We start from the raw sequence: 14,119 nt of genomic DNA, 5'->3' as shown, positions 1-14,119 counted from the left end.
GACTTATGGACTTGATCTGGAATGGGCTGGGATGTTTTCTTAATATACAATTACTCTTTGATATAAAGATCTTTCCTATACATACATGAGTGTCCCTAGATTTGTTTCTCTAGTCAAGCTGGACTAACACACCAAGACTTTACCTTTTTACAAGATTAGAAAGCCTCATCTTTCCTCCAAGGAATGGCTGGTAGTTTCAAACTATGGGAAACAGCAGCCCACACCATAATCTGCCCCAGCATAATCTACCACAGTATAATTGACCACAGCCTAATCTGACACAGCATAATCTATCACAGCATAATCTGACACAGCATAATCTACCACAGCATAATCTGCCACAGCATAATCTACCACAGCCTAATCTGACACAGCATAATCTACCACAGCATAATCTGCCACCCCAACCAAGCTATTCAAAAACAGTCACCATATATACTTGTGTATAAACCGAATTTTTCAGCACATTTTAATGCCGTTTTGGTGGTAAAAGCAGGTGCTTTGGCTGATATTTGGATCATCTTATACTCAAGTATATATGGTAAATGGCTTGTGGCCATCACACTGAGCTATTTCTCTGGGAAGTTAAATGGTCTTGGGATGTGGCCAAAGGATGGCAGCATAGTGCAGCCAAATTCTATTCCTGAAGCTCATTTCTGTGAAGGTTCCCAGACCCTACGGGTCCTTCCCAGTGAGTGAATCGGCTTATTCCAACACTTAGGGGCCATTCTGTGGCTGTCCCCAACCTCTCTCTCCCTAACTAGCCCTCAGCTCTTGACCTTGACTGTTAAGGAGATAACTGTGGTTGCTGTAGTGCTTTATTAAGAAGCAACAGTGTGCACGGGTAGTCGTTCAAGTCGCTGAGAAAGGCCACCATGCTATGTAAAGTCAAGGGCCAATGGAACAAGGAAAGCCCTCAGTGAGATGGAGTGACACGGTAGCCACAACTACGGGTTCAAATGTCCCAGTGTGGAGGAGGACGGTGTAGGACCAGCTAACATGTTGTCGTGACACATACAGTCTCTAAGTCCGGGCCAACCCAGTGGCAACTAACAAAAAGGAGTTCAAATAGAAAAGCTCGCTGAAATATGTATTCACTCAAAAGTATTTATTGAACAGCTACCATATCCCAATATGGCTACATTGAAGGCATCTATGGGCAAAATCATGAATGATGCTGGAAGCATCAAAAGAAGATAGAAGGAATACACAGTTACTGAACCGAAATAAAAAGTTTGTCCCTCAACCATATCAAGAGGTAGCATGTGATCAAGAAGCAAAGGTACCAATGACACTGGTGCTAAAGAAGGCTCCAGGAGTTGAGGGAACGCCAAAATGCCTTAGCTAGTCTGATTAAAAGCTATTCAATGACTAAAAGTCTCTTCTGACACCCACTTTGTTCTTTCTCCCCTGTCTTTTGAATGACCGTTTGCTTTCGTCATCAGTGTTGAATGCAGAGAGCTGTTCTGGAGATCTGCTTGATAGTCTGGTGGGAGAGACTCCAGGTGATATTTAAGCCCTCGTAAACTTGTTTTCATTTTCTTTAACTTCAACTTGAACTTGCATAGGAATACTTGATGGTGTGTATTCCACAGCCCACCCCTGGCCTCATATTAGCTCTGTATATTGGGGTTCTCCGTCATCTCTTCCCACAGACGTAGTCCATCTTACTTCTGTGGATTCCATCTGGAGAAGTCCACACGTACGGCCACCTTTGTGTGACTGAGAAAAGGCATTTGCTATGAACAAGTTGTTAGTCTTGTAAAACTCTATCAGGTGATGTCTAGCTTTGTTTCCAGCTACTGCTCTTCCTCTTTGTTTCCAACTTTTGCATTCTAATTGCCAATGACTATCGATACATCTTGATTGCATATTCGATCAATTTCAGACTGAAGATGTGAGTAGAATTCTTCAATGCCTTCATCGTTAGCTTTAGTGGTTGGTGCATAAATTTGAATAATCATTGTCTTGATTGCATTTCCTTGCATGCAGATAGATAGGATCCTATCATGGACAGCATTGTACTTCAAGATAGATCTTGAAACTTCCTTGTTGACGATGAAGGCAATGTCATTCCTCTTGATTGTCTCATTACCAGCACAGTAAACCATATGATTTTCTGATTCGAAGTGACCAATACCAGTTCACTTCAGCTCACTAACACCCAGAATATTGATCTTTATTCGTTCCGTTTCATTTTTTATGACTCCCAATTTTCCTAGATTCATACTTATTACATTCCAAGTTCCAAGTATTAATTGATGTTTGCAGCTGTTTCTTCTCATTTTGAGTCATGTCCCATCAGCACCCATTAGTCCAAGCCAAGAAATTTGGATGACAGCTACCCAGCCAACTGGCTGGAAGAGATTCATATCTGTGCCCCTTCTAAAAGAAGATGACCCAAAAGAATGCAGTAATCATCAAACAGTATCATTGATATCACATGCAACTAAATATTGCCAAAGATGATTAAAAATGGCTGCAGCAGTGCATCCGCATGGAGTTGCCAGAAACTGAAGTCAGCTTCAGTTCGTTGCCTGTGCTGTGTGAGTCCAGAGAAGAACAGAACAAGAGATGCCATTTGCTGACAATGAAATGGATCTTACTGAAAGCAGAGCATCCTAGGTATATGTCGACTTCTGTTTTATTGACGATAGGAAGGCATTTGACAGTGTAGATCCTAACAAATGATGGATCGCATTACAGAGAATGGGAATTCCAAAGCATGTAATTGTGCTCATGTGGGACTTATATGCAGACAAAGGGGCAGGTGTTCAAACAGAACAAGAGAACACCGAATGGTTTGGAAATAGGAAAGGTGTGCATCAGAGCTGTTCCCTTCACCATACCATTCAGTCTGTGTACTTAGCAAATAGTCTGAGAAGCTGGTCCATGTGAAAAAGAACGTGGTGCCAGAACTGGAAGACATTTCATTAACAACCTTCCATATACGGATGACAAGACCTTGCTTGCTGAAAGTGAGGAGGACTTGAGACACTTGCTTGTGAAGATCAAAGACTACAGGCTTCCGTTTGGATTACAATTCAATGCAAAGAAAGTCAAACTCCTCACAACTGGACCAACAGACAACATCATGATAAACAGAAAAGACTGAAGTTGTCCAGGATTTCATTTTACTTGGATCCATAATCAATAGTCATAGAAGCAGCAGTCAGGAAATCAAATGGCATATTGCGCTGGACAAATCTGATATGAAAGACCCTTTTAAAGTGTGTAAGAGCAAAGATGCCACTTGAGGACTAAGGTGTGTGTGGCAGTTACATCATCTCCTGTCAACTTGAGCGAAGGGGTGGAGTCTCACCTGTCAATCAGGTCAGAGCCAATGAGGCCTCTGTGTGGGCATGGCCTTCTCCTGAGGATGCTGGAAACTCCTGTCTTCCTCCTGGAGACAGGGCACACACTCTCTCTGACTCTCCTTTCCTGCTGTTGAGACACTCAGAGAGCTGGAGGAGACATGTGGAGACTCGTGCCAATGTTGAGATGCTTCCACTGCCACTGGACCCACAAGACCTTTTACCCACTGGCCCTTGATTTTCCTGCATTCAGCATCATGGCATGGGTTGTGTGAGTCTAAAGAGAAATTTATGGACTAATATCAGACAGATGGTCTAATATCGGACTTATGGACTTGATCTGGGCTGGACTGAGATGTTTCCTCAATATACAATTACTCTTTGATATAATGTTCTCTCTTACATACATATGAGTCTCCCTAGATTTGTTTCTCCCTAGATTTGTTTCTCTAGTCAACCCGGACTAACGCGATGTGCCTGACCAGAGCCATAGTCATCTTCCATCGCCTCATAGACATGTGAACATTGAACAATGGAAGCCCAGAGAAGGATTGATGCATGTGAATGGTGGCGTTGGCAAAGACTCTTGAAAGTACCATGGACTCCCAGACGGACAAACATCTCTGTCTAGGAAGAAGTACGTACCACCCGAATGCTCCTTAGAAGGGAGGGTGGCAAGGCTCATCTCACATATTTTGGTCATGTGATCAGAAGGGACCGATCCCTGGGAAGGAACGTCATGCCTGGTAAAGCAGAGGTTCCTGGGAAAGGGGGGGATGTCCCTCAACGAGATGGATTGGCACAGTGGCTGCAACCAGAGACCCAAACAACAATGCAGATGGCCCAAGACCAAGCAGCATTCTTTTGTACCTGGGGTGGCTATGATTGGAAATGAAGGTAGTGACCCCTAACAACAAAACAGGACAAAGACGACGGGGCCTTCCACTCCTGTAGAGTTACAATCTCGGAAACCCACGGGGGCATTTCTACCCGGTCCTATAAGGTCATTGCTCTGCATCGACTGAATGACGGTGAGAGAACAGCAGCAGACACATTCCCGGAAACTTGCAGGGGGTTATGGTAAAATAACGTTAACGATGCTAGCATTCTTGAGCACTCGCTGGGCATCGAATGCCCTGCTAATATCCTTAAAACCCCCACAGTGTTCACAGTAGCTCTCCGAGGCGAGTGTAATTCCCTCTGTAGAGATGAGATCAGGGAGGCTCAGGACGATTAAGTGAAATCTCCCAGGTCACACAGCAAGTAAGTGACAAGAGTTGCAGGTGGAACCTAGAGCCATGCTTTTTTTTTTTTTTAAATCACAATCTTTCCCAAGAGGAGTAAGACTCGGTGGCAGCCAACAAGTCATGAGAGGGTGGTCACTCTCGGCGGCAGAAAGGGCAGCCAAAGGCAGGTGGAGCAGGCAGCTCTAAGGTGTGATGGGGTCCTCGGAGCTCTGTGAGCCCTGGGTAATTATTCGATGTGTACCCTGAGCGGGCAGACTTCCTCCAGTCTAGTCCCCAGGCATGGACATCCGTCCATCTCCCAGCTGCCTCCACACAAAGCCCCCCTCCCCGGGTCGCCTCAGCTGGCAGCTGTTGCTAGACTCCCTGATGGGATCAAACCTCGGCTGCTTTCCTGTGAAGACCTGGCTCCAACCTGCTTTCCAGCCCTCCGGAAACAGAAGCGTGTGTTTTCTCGCTGGGTCTGGGAAGTCGCTTCCCCCCACCTCACTTGTCCGTCCCCCAAGGAAGAGGCACTCCAATGGGGAGAAATCCTGACGCACAAGTGGAGTCCCCGGGAGGTGATGAGCCAGGAAGGCGGACGTGTGTGTACACAATACCTTCCAGGAGGGTAGGAAATGGGGCCCGCTACCTCCCCAGAACGCCAGGGACGTGTTTGTTGTTGGCCAGGAGAGACACGAAGGAGAGCAGGTGGGAACACACGAACAAGAGGAAGTCTGCAGTGGACAAAGGCAGACCCCTAGGTGGGAGGGTCCCTGAGTTTGGAGACCAGACCAGGAAGTGTCCGCTGAGAGCCTCCTCCATGCATGAACCAAGGACACGCAGAGCAGTGGTGTTGGGGGACCAGGGGGTGGGGGAGTCGGTCCTGCCGACGTGGGGCTGTGACCACCATTTCCTAAGCAGCAAAAGGCACCTCGGTGTCAGCAGGAAGCAGCTGGTGACACGGAGGTGCAGAGGTGTGACTAACAGGAGGGGAAGCACACTTCGTAAACTGTAAAATTCCATACACGAGTTGCTATTATTCTCCTGCAGAGCGTTAGCCTGGGAAATCTTAACGAGTGGCACGGCAGGTGACAGCACCGCGACAATGAACAGGGGCTGTCGGTGGAGGAAGCAGAGTCCTGCTCCGCCTTCCACGGCATGTCAGAGTCAGCGGGGAGGACCTCAGGCTCCTTAGGCCTCATCCAGATCCCTTTGCAGCGCGGCCAATGCCAAGTGCAGGCCCAGGAGGGAGCACTTCTTTTATCAGATGGAGACCTCTGCTTTGTCCATCCTTTCATGCAGGGAACCCCTCTTGATGGGGCACCTGCTGTGTGCCCAGTCCTATCTGAAGTGACCACAGCTGTGCTCAACCCGATAGAAGTATCCCTGGTGCTACGCTGCCTGGTCACTGTTGGATCCAGCAGAACATGGCCTGGCCCTGCTCCACCTCCCTGACCATGCCCCAGTCTGGTGTTACCGCCACTGCATGTTCTGTGTATTTCCTAACCTAAAGAGCTCCCCTTCCGGGAGTCAACCGAACCATGTTCTCTCGTTACCCAGGGGATTTTCACTGGCTCGTTTCCAAAGGTGAATCACCAGAACTTTGTCCTCCTGGTCTGTCTTAGTCTGGAAGCTCTGTTGAAACTCACCCACCCTGGTGGTCCTGGAAGTATCGGTGATCTCACCGCCTCTCACCGCCGGCATGATAGCCACAGAAGGGCCACCATGGTACAACCACCTGATGAGTGGCACGGGTGGTCCTACAAAGGCCCATCACATCAGGACCCATCGGGGGTTGTAACTGCAGCGATGGAGACAAGTGTGTTGACGGAACTGAAAGAGAGCAGGGAGAGTAGGGCATGCCGCCTGAAGGGAGCAATGGTCCCTGATGATGCTACACGTGGGCGGCGTCCAGACATACAGAACCTCAAGGAGCCCTTAGGAGTTTGGGCTTGATTTAGGATGATCAAATACCTAAACAAAGACTCCCACACCGGAGGTGCTGCCTGCTTTGGGTATAAAGTATGAAATGTATCCGGTGGACTGATACCAGGGATCCTTCAAGCTCGAGAAGCTGCAGTCATGAGATCAAAAGACTCGTTGTGTTAGGTCCATCCGCTGCCCAAGACCTCTTTGAGTACTGAAAAGCCAGGATGTTACTTTGAGGACTAGAGTTCACCGGAGCCAAGCCACGGTATTTTCCATTGCCTCGTATGTATGTGAAAGTTTGGACCGTTGAATGAGGAAGACCAAAGAAGAATCGATGTGTGTGAATTGTGGCACTGGCAGAGATGATTGAAAGCTAAAAGGACAAACATTGGTCTTAGAGGAAGAAGTCCGGCCAGCGTGCTCCTTAGAGTAAGGTGACCAGATTTTAACATTGCTAAAGCGGGACGCCAGCGGGACACCATCAATAAAACTCATATCCTGGCGAAATAGCCACATGGCAGCCGAAAACCGTCTACCCTAGCTTGTCATGCAGTCTTTCAAAAAATCGGGACTTTTTAAAAGCGCGGCGGGACGCGGGAAAATTGTTAGAAATCGGGACTGTCCCGCCAAAAGCGGGACGTCTAGTCACCTTACCTTAGAGGCAAGAATGGCAAGACTTCGTCTTACAGACTCTGGACACGTTGTCAGGTGAGACCAGCCGCTGAAAGTGGACATCACGCTTGGTAAAGCGAAGAAGAGGGAGGCCCTGGAGGAGCTGAACTGACACAGTGACTCCCACCGTGGACTTGGCCCCAGGAAGAGTTGGGAGGAGGGGGCAGGACCGTGCAGCGGGTCTCCTTCTGTTATGCAGAGGGTCCATGGGAATCGGAACTGACCCACCTCAAAACAACAAGCTGGAGAAGACAAAGGCAGGCTCGGAGTCTGACGTACTGCGTACATCAACGCCCCACACTGTCCCCCCTCTCCTGTGCCTGTGCACCTGCTTTTCCCTCCGCGGGGAAGGGTCTTATCATCTTTCTCCAGAGGACCCACTCCTACTCTCCCAAGGTTCAGTAGGGCACTGCCTCCCTAGGGAAGCCTTCTGTGTCTTTTCTACGCCCCAGGACAAAGGGCATAAAGAATGGGAATACGAGGCCCAAGGAATAAACCTGTGACTCGTCACAGTGACTGCTGGGCTTCCCGGTCAGATGCAGGGACCCAGACCTGCCGCCGTGGCACACTAGCTGTGAGCCTCGCCCTTCTTCCAGGTTGTAACCGTCTTCTCACTGTTGGCCTCCCACTAGACTGTGTTCTCCTGGGGGAGTGCCTTGATTGCAAAGGCCTCCCACCTAAGAGTCAGAAACACTTGAACGCACGGATGGTTTTCTCCGTCCCCGTTGGAAACCCCCAGTCAGCCTCCTTCAAGCCCTCGGTCATTGCCATCGAGGGAGTTGCGGAAGGGTTCTTTGCAGCCAGGTCAGGAGCGCCGGTACCTCCCAGCTCCGACACGAAGCCATCTCCCAGAGGAAAGATGTTTCCTGGCTCAAAGACAACCAAAGCAGGTGGTCTTAAAGTGCAGGGAAGGGGGTTCCTTGGGCAGTGGGTACAGCGAAGTCATTTTGCAGAAAAGGGGTCAGTCAGCTACGGCCTCCATCGGCGCAGGCCTTCTCCTGGGTCCTGGAACGGAGAGTCAAGAGACACTCAGGCTCGACGTCCTTTAGCCAGGAGCAGGTGTGATGGACGCAGAGACATGGAGAATGCTTGAGCTTTGAAGTGTGTCCTCTCTTGCTGCCCTTTGGAACCTTCTATCTCGTGAAGTAAGTCACCCCCAAGCAGCCCCACTGACCGGCGAGCTTCCTCACCACAGACTGGAAAAGCAGCTTTGCGCAGCAGCAGCTCAGACAGCGATAAAAGCCCCAGCCCCCGCCATCAGCCCTGGCAGACCTTTCCCACCCTCCATGAGGGCTGAAACCAGACTGCGTCCTTTTTGTGGAAGAGACTCCTACCTGGAGCCCAGGGTCTAGGTCTGTGACTTATACCTGCAATGGCCACTCGCATAAAAGACTACATTTCCCAGCCTCCCTTGCAGTTAGATGTGGCCACATGGCTGTTTTCGTGAGAGACATGAGTGGGAGCTAAGTCTTTAACTTCCAGGTTGTTCTCATACTTGGAAGAGAGCCACCTTGGACCCTATCGGCAAAGACAACACCTCAGAATGGGGGCACAGCTGCCTGGGAAGACTCGGGATTCTTGCTAAAGCGGGGTTCCCCAGGTCAGCTCAGAGCACTGTGAAGTGACACCACTGTTTAGGGTGCTTGCTCTGTAGCAGCTGCGGCTCATATCCTCCTGGCCTACGGAACAGAGTCAAGGCTGAGCTGCCCCTCCAGTTGAAGCCCCTCCAACTCCCCAGGGCCACCGAAGCTGCCCACTCACCAGGAGCTTCCACTGTCCCAGGGCAACAGAGCAGTGGCCTCCAGCCATCCTCAGGCCCACTTGCCGTTTTCTCAGACTGAGCTCCCGAGAGGTACTTAGAAGAACCTGCCACATTGCCAAGGGTGGGAAGAGGAGAGACCAGGGCTGGTAGTCCACCCCATACACACCCATATCCCTATGCCAGTTAAAAAAAAGGTGGAAACACTTCCAAGTTAGTGGATAAGTACCCACTGCCCTTAGCCACCCCGCCCCATGGGTGATCCCCGCCCCACCGCCACAGCCCCCTCTCCAGGCCCAGGGCCCTTTTCATTATAAGACCCTATCACTGATTAGATACTTGGACCATCGGGCTATCAGGTGCCTGGCCCCAACTGACCACAGGGAAGCTTCGAGGGTTGGCCTGGGTGATGAGAATTTTTGAGAGATTGAGAATCAAATTCCCACCTTCATCTTGCTTCCTCTCCTCCGCCTCTCAGTCAGACACAGCCACAAAAAACGCCACCCGACACACGCCAGGCCTTATTGCACTTTTATTTACAGAAAACACAGATAAAGCATTTCAAGGTTCATTTAGCAAACTGGTCCACTTTTTTTTTTTTTTTGGCACAAAGATATATCACAGATGGACCCCACGATCAATCAGAAAACCCAAAGATTCGTCAGCCATCACTGGTCCAGGAGGCAGCCACAAGATTCAGACAGAGACAGCACGGCCACAGATTGGGGAAGAAAAAAAAATCAACAAGGTGCACGTTCACCTCACAGTAAAAACCTGCTCACCGGCAGGCAAGGGTGGGCAGGAGGAGGCAGTATTTCTGCTCCAAGGGGTTGGGGGAGTGGGTACCGGGGCAGAGGCCGGGCTGGGAAGGAGGAGCTAGACACCATTCATAAATTAGAGAGGTGGTTCTTTAGTTTTTAACTCTTGTAGCAGTAAGACAGTGCAAAACTACGATACCCCGAAGACGCTTCCCTTAGAAAAGCTTGAGAAGTCGTGTGGTCTACTGGGCGCCTCTTTCCCTGTGCGTGGGTGCCCGTGTGTGTGCGTGTGTGTGGTGTGTGTGCACGCTTGCGCGCACGCGAGTGTGGTGTTTGTAAACATTATCACCATCCATGTAGAGACCCAACATCCGTGTGTCTGAATCGGGGTGGGGTGGGGGCCGGACCCCACTTCACGCCCCCCTCTGCCCCAATGATTCCCGTCCGAGACATAGTGCAAATTTCAGAGACAAAAGGAGGCAGAAAGGGGGAGTGGGGCGGGGAGGGAAGGTAGGGGGCAGGGGGTGGGAAGGACACAGAGACGGGAGGCGGGTCGAGGGAGGGGAAATAAGGCAACAGTTAAAGATGGTCCTTGTCCGCACACCGGACACTGGGGCAGGGCCCGCAGGCAGCACCCTGCGGTGCCCGCCTCACGAGAAGGGGCGGAAGTCCCGCTCCTCCACCAGGCTGACGGCGGGGTTCTTCAGCTCCTCCTCCGAGCTAGCCATCTTGTAGCCCAGCTGCGCCAGCACGCGCTGGCAGGCGTTCTGCGCAAAGGCCACGATGTCGTAGGAGAGGCGGAAGCGCCACTTCTCCGCGGTGGCGGCCGAGTTGCGCACGGTGCCATACTTGTGCTTGCCCAGCGCGGGGTCGCCGCGCGTGTTGTTCTGGATCCAGCGCACCACGTGGCTGCCCAGGGGGATGCCCAGGAACCCGTACATCTCCTCCGTCTTCTTCATGGGGTTCCGGGCCAGGTCCTCGTAGCGCACCAGCATGTACTTGCCCTTGAGCCACGGCGGCCGCATGAGGCCGGTGGACACGGAGTTGGAGAAGTCCTCGCACACCGTGGTCAGCTGCGTCACGTCCAGGTTATACGGCTTCCTCCCGGTGCCGTACCAGAGCCGCCAGAGCCGGTAGGTGTCCCGGAAGGTCTCGCTGCGGGAGGCCAGGATGCCCCGGGGGTCGCGGACCAGCTGTATGACCTTCAGGTTTAGCCGAGGGTCCTCGACCAGAGCCCGCAGGTCGTTGACCTCGGGGACCCGCACTGTCTTGATGGCCACGTGGCTGCGCTCGCGGCAGGCCTCAGCGGCCACGGTCAGGTTCAGCAGGCCGCACTTGCGCACGCAGTCGCCCTCCTCCAGGGCCGCGTCCGCAGGGCCCGGGGGCTCACACACGGGCCGGGAGCACAGGACCCTGCTGGCCCCCCGGCGGAAGACGCGGTCGGTGGTGTGGTTCACCGGCGGCGGCTTGATGTAGTTCTCCAGGAAGTAGAGGTCACAGTCGTACAGGCTGCGCAGGAGGTCACGGCTGGCGCCCAGCATGACGCGCCGGTCGGTGGGGCTCTTGCCCTGCGTGAAGCGCGGGATGAGCGTGTTCTGCACGTGGTAGAGGGGTTCAAACAGGTAGAAGACGTCCAGGTGCTGGTTGAAGAGCTGGCCCACGAAGGAGGAGCCGCTGCGCGTGGTGGCCAGGATGAGGATGTGGGTCTTGCGCGAGAGGTTGAAGGCAAAGGTGGGGCCCTCTTCGCACAGCCGTTCGGCCAGGCCCACCTCGGCTAGCCCCGGGCAGGTGTGGAAGGACTTGGCGGTGAAGGTGCGGATGGCCGTGTACTGGATGGCGATGGAGGCCAGGGCGAGGAGGAGGACAGCCTTCCAGGAACATTGCATGGCTGGGTACCTTCATGGGGCTGCTGCTTCACCGAGCGTGGTCTGTGGGCAGAGGCGAGCAGCCATCAGGAGCAGCCACGAGGGTAAGGATCTCTGGGGAGGGCTGATCTCCAGAGATGGGGGGAGGGGGGAGAACTGCCCAGGGCTGACCTACACACACTTCCCAAGGCCTAAGGGGGTTCCAGGAGCCCTGGGGGCAGGGGGGGGGGTTAGGGGGGATACAGGTTGGGCTGGGCTGCAAACTACAAGGTCAGCAGTTCGAAACTACCAGCCCCTCTGAGGGAGAAAGGTGAGGTTTTCTGCTCACAAAGAGTTACAGTCTGTGAAAAACCCCGGGAGCAGCTCTGGACTCTGCCGTAGAGGGTCGCTGTGAGTCAGAATCGATTCAATAGCAGGGAGTTACTGTGTGAGGCTGATTCTGGGATCCTTGAGTAAGCAGGTCCAGGGGTGTGGGGACCTCAATCCTCCAAGCACCCCACCCCAGCCAGCCCTCAAGGACCCCCATCTCTAGCCCAGCAGAAGCCAGGCAGGGCAGAGAGAGGAGGAAGGAGATGGAGCAGGAAGCTCCTCAATGGACAGGCCTAGCAGCCAGCCTCAGCTCCTTGCAGATGCCCTGAGGGGATGTTCCAGGTTAGCTCGTCCACTGGGGAGGGTGCTCCAGAAAGGAGGTGGCCACCACTAGACCACTTACCAAAGAGAGGCTGTTCCGAGCTGATGAGGAGTCCACAGCCGTCAGTGTCTCCTGGCCTGGTGGATAGCTGCAGCCTGTGTGGCCGCCCCGTGGCTGGCAGACTGCAGGAAGACAGGGAGGGGAGGAGTTCCTGGATGAGTGTGAGCTCCCAGCACCCCCCCACCCCCCCACCCCCTGCTTCCCCAGCCCTTCTGTCCTGTGCCCTGAACTTCACAGAAAGCCCTTAACCTTCCACTTGAGGCCACTGATCCCCAGGGCCTACTGCTCTCCTATCCAGGGCCAGGCTATGCGGGGACCACCGATGCGGGGGCCACCGATGGGCCATACGTGCTGGATCTCTGTCTGAGTCATGGGCAGCATGCACCCCTGGGGCTCCATCCTCCACCTCCACCCAGACCGTTCTAGCTGGCCAAGGTCCCTCTGCTGATAGCAGGACACAGTGGGGAGGGGGCCGGCAAGCCAGCACATCCACAGGAGACAGAGCTGGCACCCGCCATGGGCAACTGCCCAGGGAGGCACCCTCCCCGCCCGCACCCTCCAGAACCCCATAGAGTTGCAGAACCATCTATGTGCACCAATGCCTGGGCCTGGCTAGCTCTGTCCCAGCCATGGGGACCGTGCTGACCAGACGCCACCCAACAGCCAGCACTGAAGCCAAGGTTATGCCAGCAGGGCTGGCCCAAGCACAGGCCCACTGGTTCTGGGTATTAAACGGGCAGAAGCAGGTGACCTTCTACAATTGGACTTGCTCGGCAGTTCCCTGGGATGGGGGGAGTTCGTGGAAGTCAGCGAGGGAGGGGGAAGCTCACCCCAGACCTCCAGCGGGAAACGGCAGCTCCGTGGAGACCTGTCCAGATGCGGAGAGGGTGCTGCTCCCAACTACTCCGGACAGGAGATGGGCTACCTGCAACACAGAGCCAAAGGTGACCCCAGAGCCCTCCAGAACACGCCAGGGCGCTCTTCTGATCCAGGCCGGAAGCAGCAAGGCTGCAGCATCACCACAAGAATCGTGGACTGAGCCCAACCAAAGTCCCACACCCTTCGCTGCGCTTGCTCAGCTGGTCCTCACGAGAGGTGGATGAGGAGGCCAGGACTGGCTCCATTTCTCAGGTGAGGAAAAGGAGGGGCAGAGAGGGAGTCAATCCCCCACCTGAGCTACAGACCTGTTCTAATCCCAGTCTGGCGGGCTCCCCAGAGCCCACACTCTCCCCCTCGGTGAAGATTTCACTGTTAGGCCCTCAGGCTTACATGCTGGTGGCCTTTGAACATGCACTTGGTGAAGGTCCCCCTCTCAGTTGTGAGTGGGCCAGGGAGGGAGGTGGGTCCTGGAAGGGAGAGGCCGACAGTTCCTGGGAGTTACATCTGCTCCTTCCCTTTGCCCTCTGCTCTCCAGGATCTGTTTGATCAGGTGGGGCTGATGGGGCGGGCTCCCGTGTGTTGGGGATCTGCCCACCTCCAGCCTGACTCCAGGACCACCTCTCTCAGGACCATGTTATCTCCTGCACCTCCTTCTCTGTAAGCGCCCACCCTCCCCCACTGTTCGGAGGGAGGGAGGGAGGGGCAGAGATGAAGGAAATTTGCATAAGCTACTAAGAAGTAAGGAGCCCCAGTGGCGTTGTGGATGGGCACCCGGCTGCTAATTGAAAGGTTGGCAGTTCAAACCCACCAGCAGACTCCATGGGAGAAGCATGGGGCTGTCTACTTCCATCATGATTTGCAGTCTTGGAAACCCAATAGGGCAGTTGTACCCTGACCTTTGGGGGGACTATCACTTACAATCAACTCAATGGACCAGGTTTAGTTTGAATAAACTAAACCTAAACTCACCATGAAGTCCGTTCCGATACTGAATAAACCTACAGGCTAGAGTAGAACCAACCGCCC

The 14,119-nt window shown here is 53.3% G+C and overlaps 1 protein-coding gene across 3 annotated transcripts in view; it reads right to left on the bottom strand.

The window, feature by feature from the left end:
- Window positions 1–9,419: 9,419 nt before the first annotated feature.
- Window positions 9,420–14,119, bottom strand: part of CHST1 (carbohydrate sulfotransferase 1) — a 20,072-nt gene continuing 15,372 nt past the window's right edge. For 2 of the 3 annotated variants that reach the window (XM_045291087.1, XM_045291086.1), the window contains exons 2-4: window positions 13,045–13,139; window positions 12,236–12,336; window positions 9,420–11,586 (exon numbers count right to left, since the gene is read on the bottom strand). In XM_045291087.1, coding sequence (XP_045147022.1) covers window positions 10,309–11,544 — 1,236 coding nt within the window. In that variant the 5' untranslated portion in view covers window positions 11,545–11,586; window positions 12,236–12,336; window positions 13,045–13,139 and the 3' untranslated portion in view covers window positions 9,420–10,308. Of the gene's footprint in view, window positions 11,587–12,235; window positions 12,337–13,044; window positions 13,901–14,119 lie in introns of those variants that run through there. The other variant, XM_004708318.2, reaches the window with a different exon arrangement.

Source organism: Echinops telfairi, unplaced genomic scaffold, assembly GCF_000313985.2.
Source record: "Echinops telfairi isolate 266 unplaced genomic scaffold, ASM31398v2 ScPeMD7_60;HRSCAF=208, whole genome shotgun sequence".
Taxonomy (NCBI): domain Eukaryota; kingdom Metazoa; phylum Chordata; class Mammalia; order Afrosoricida; family Tenrecidae; genus Echinops; species Echinops telfairi.
This window is presented reverse-complemented; position numbering and strand designations above follow the sequence as displayed.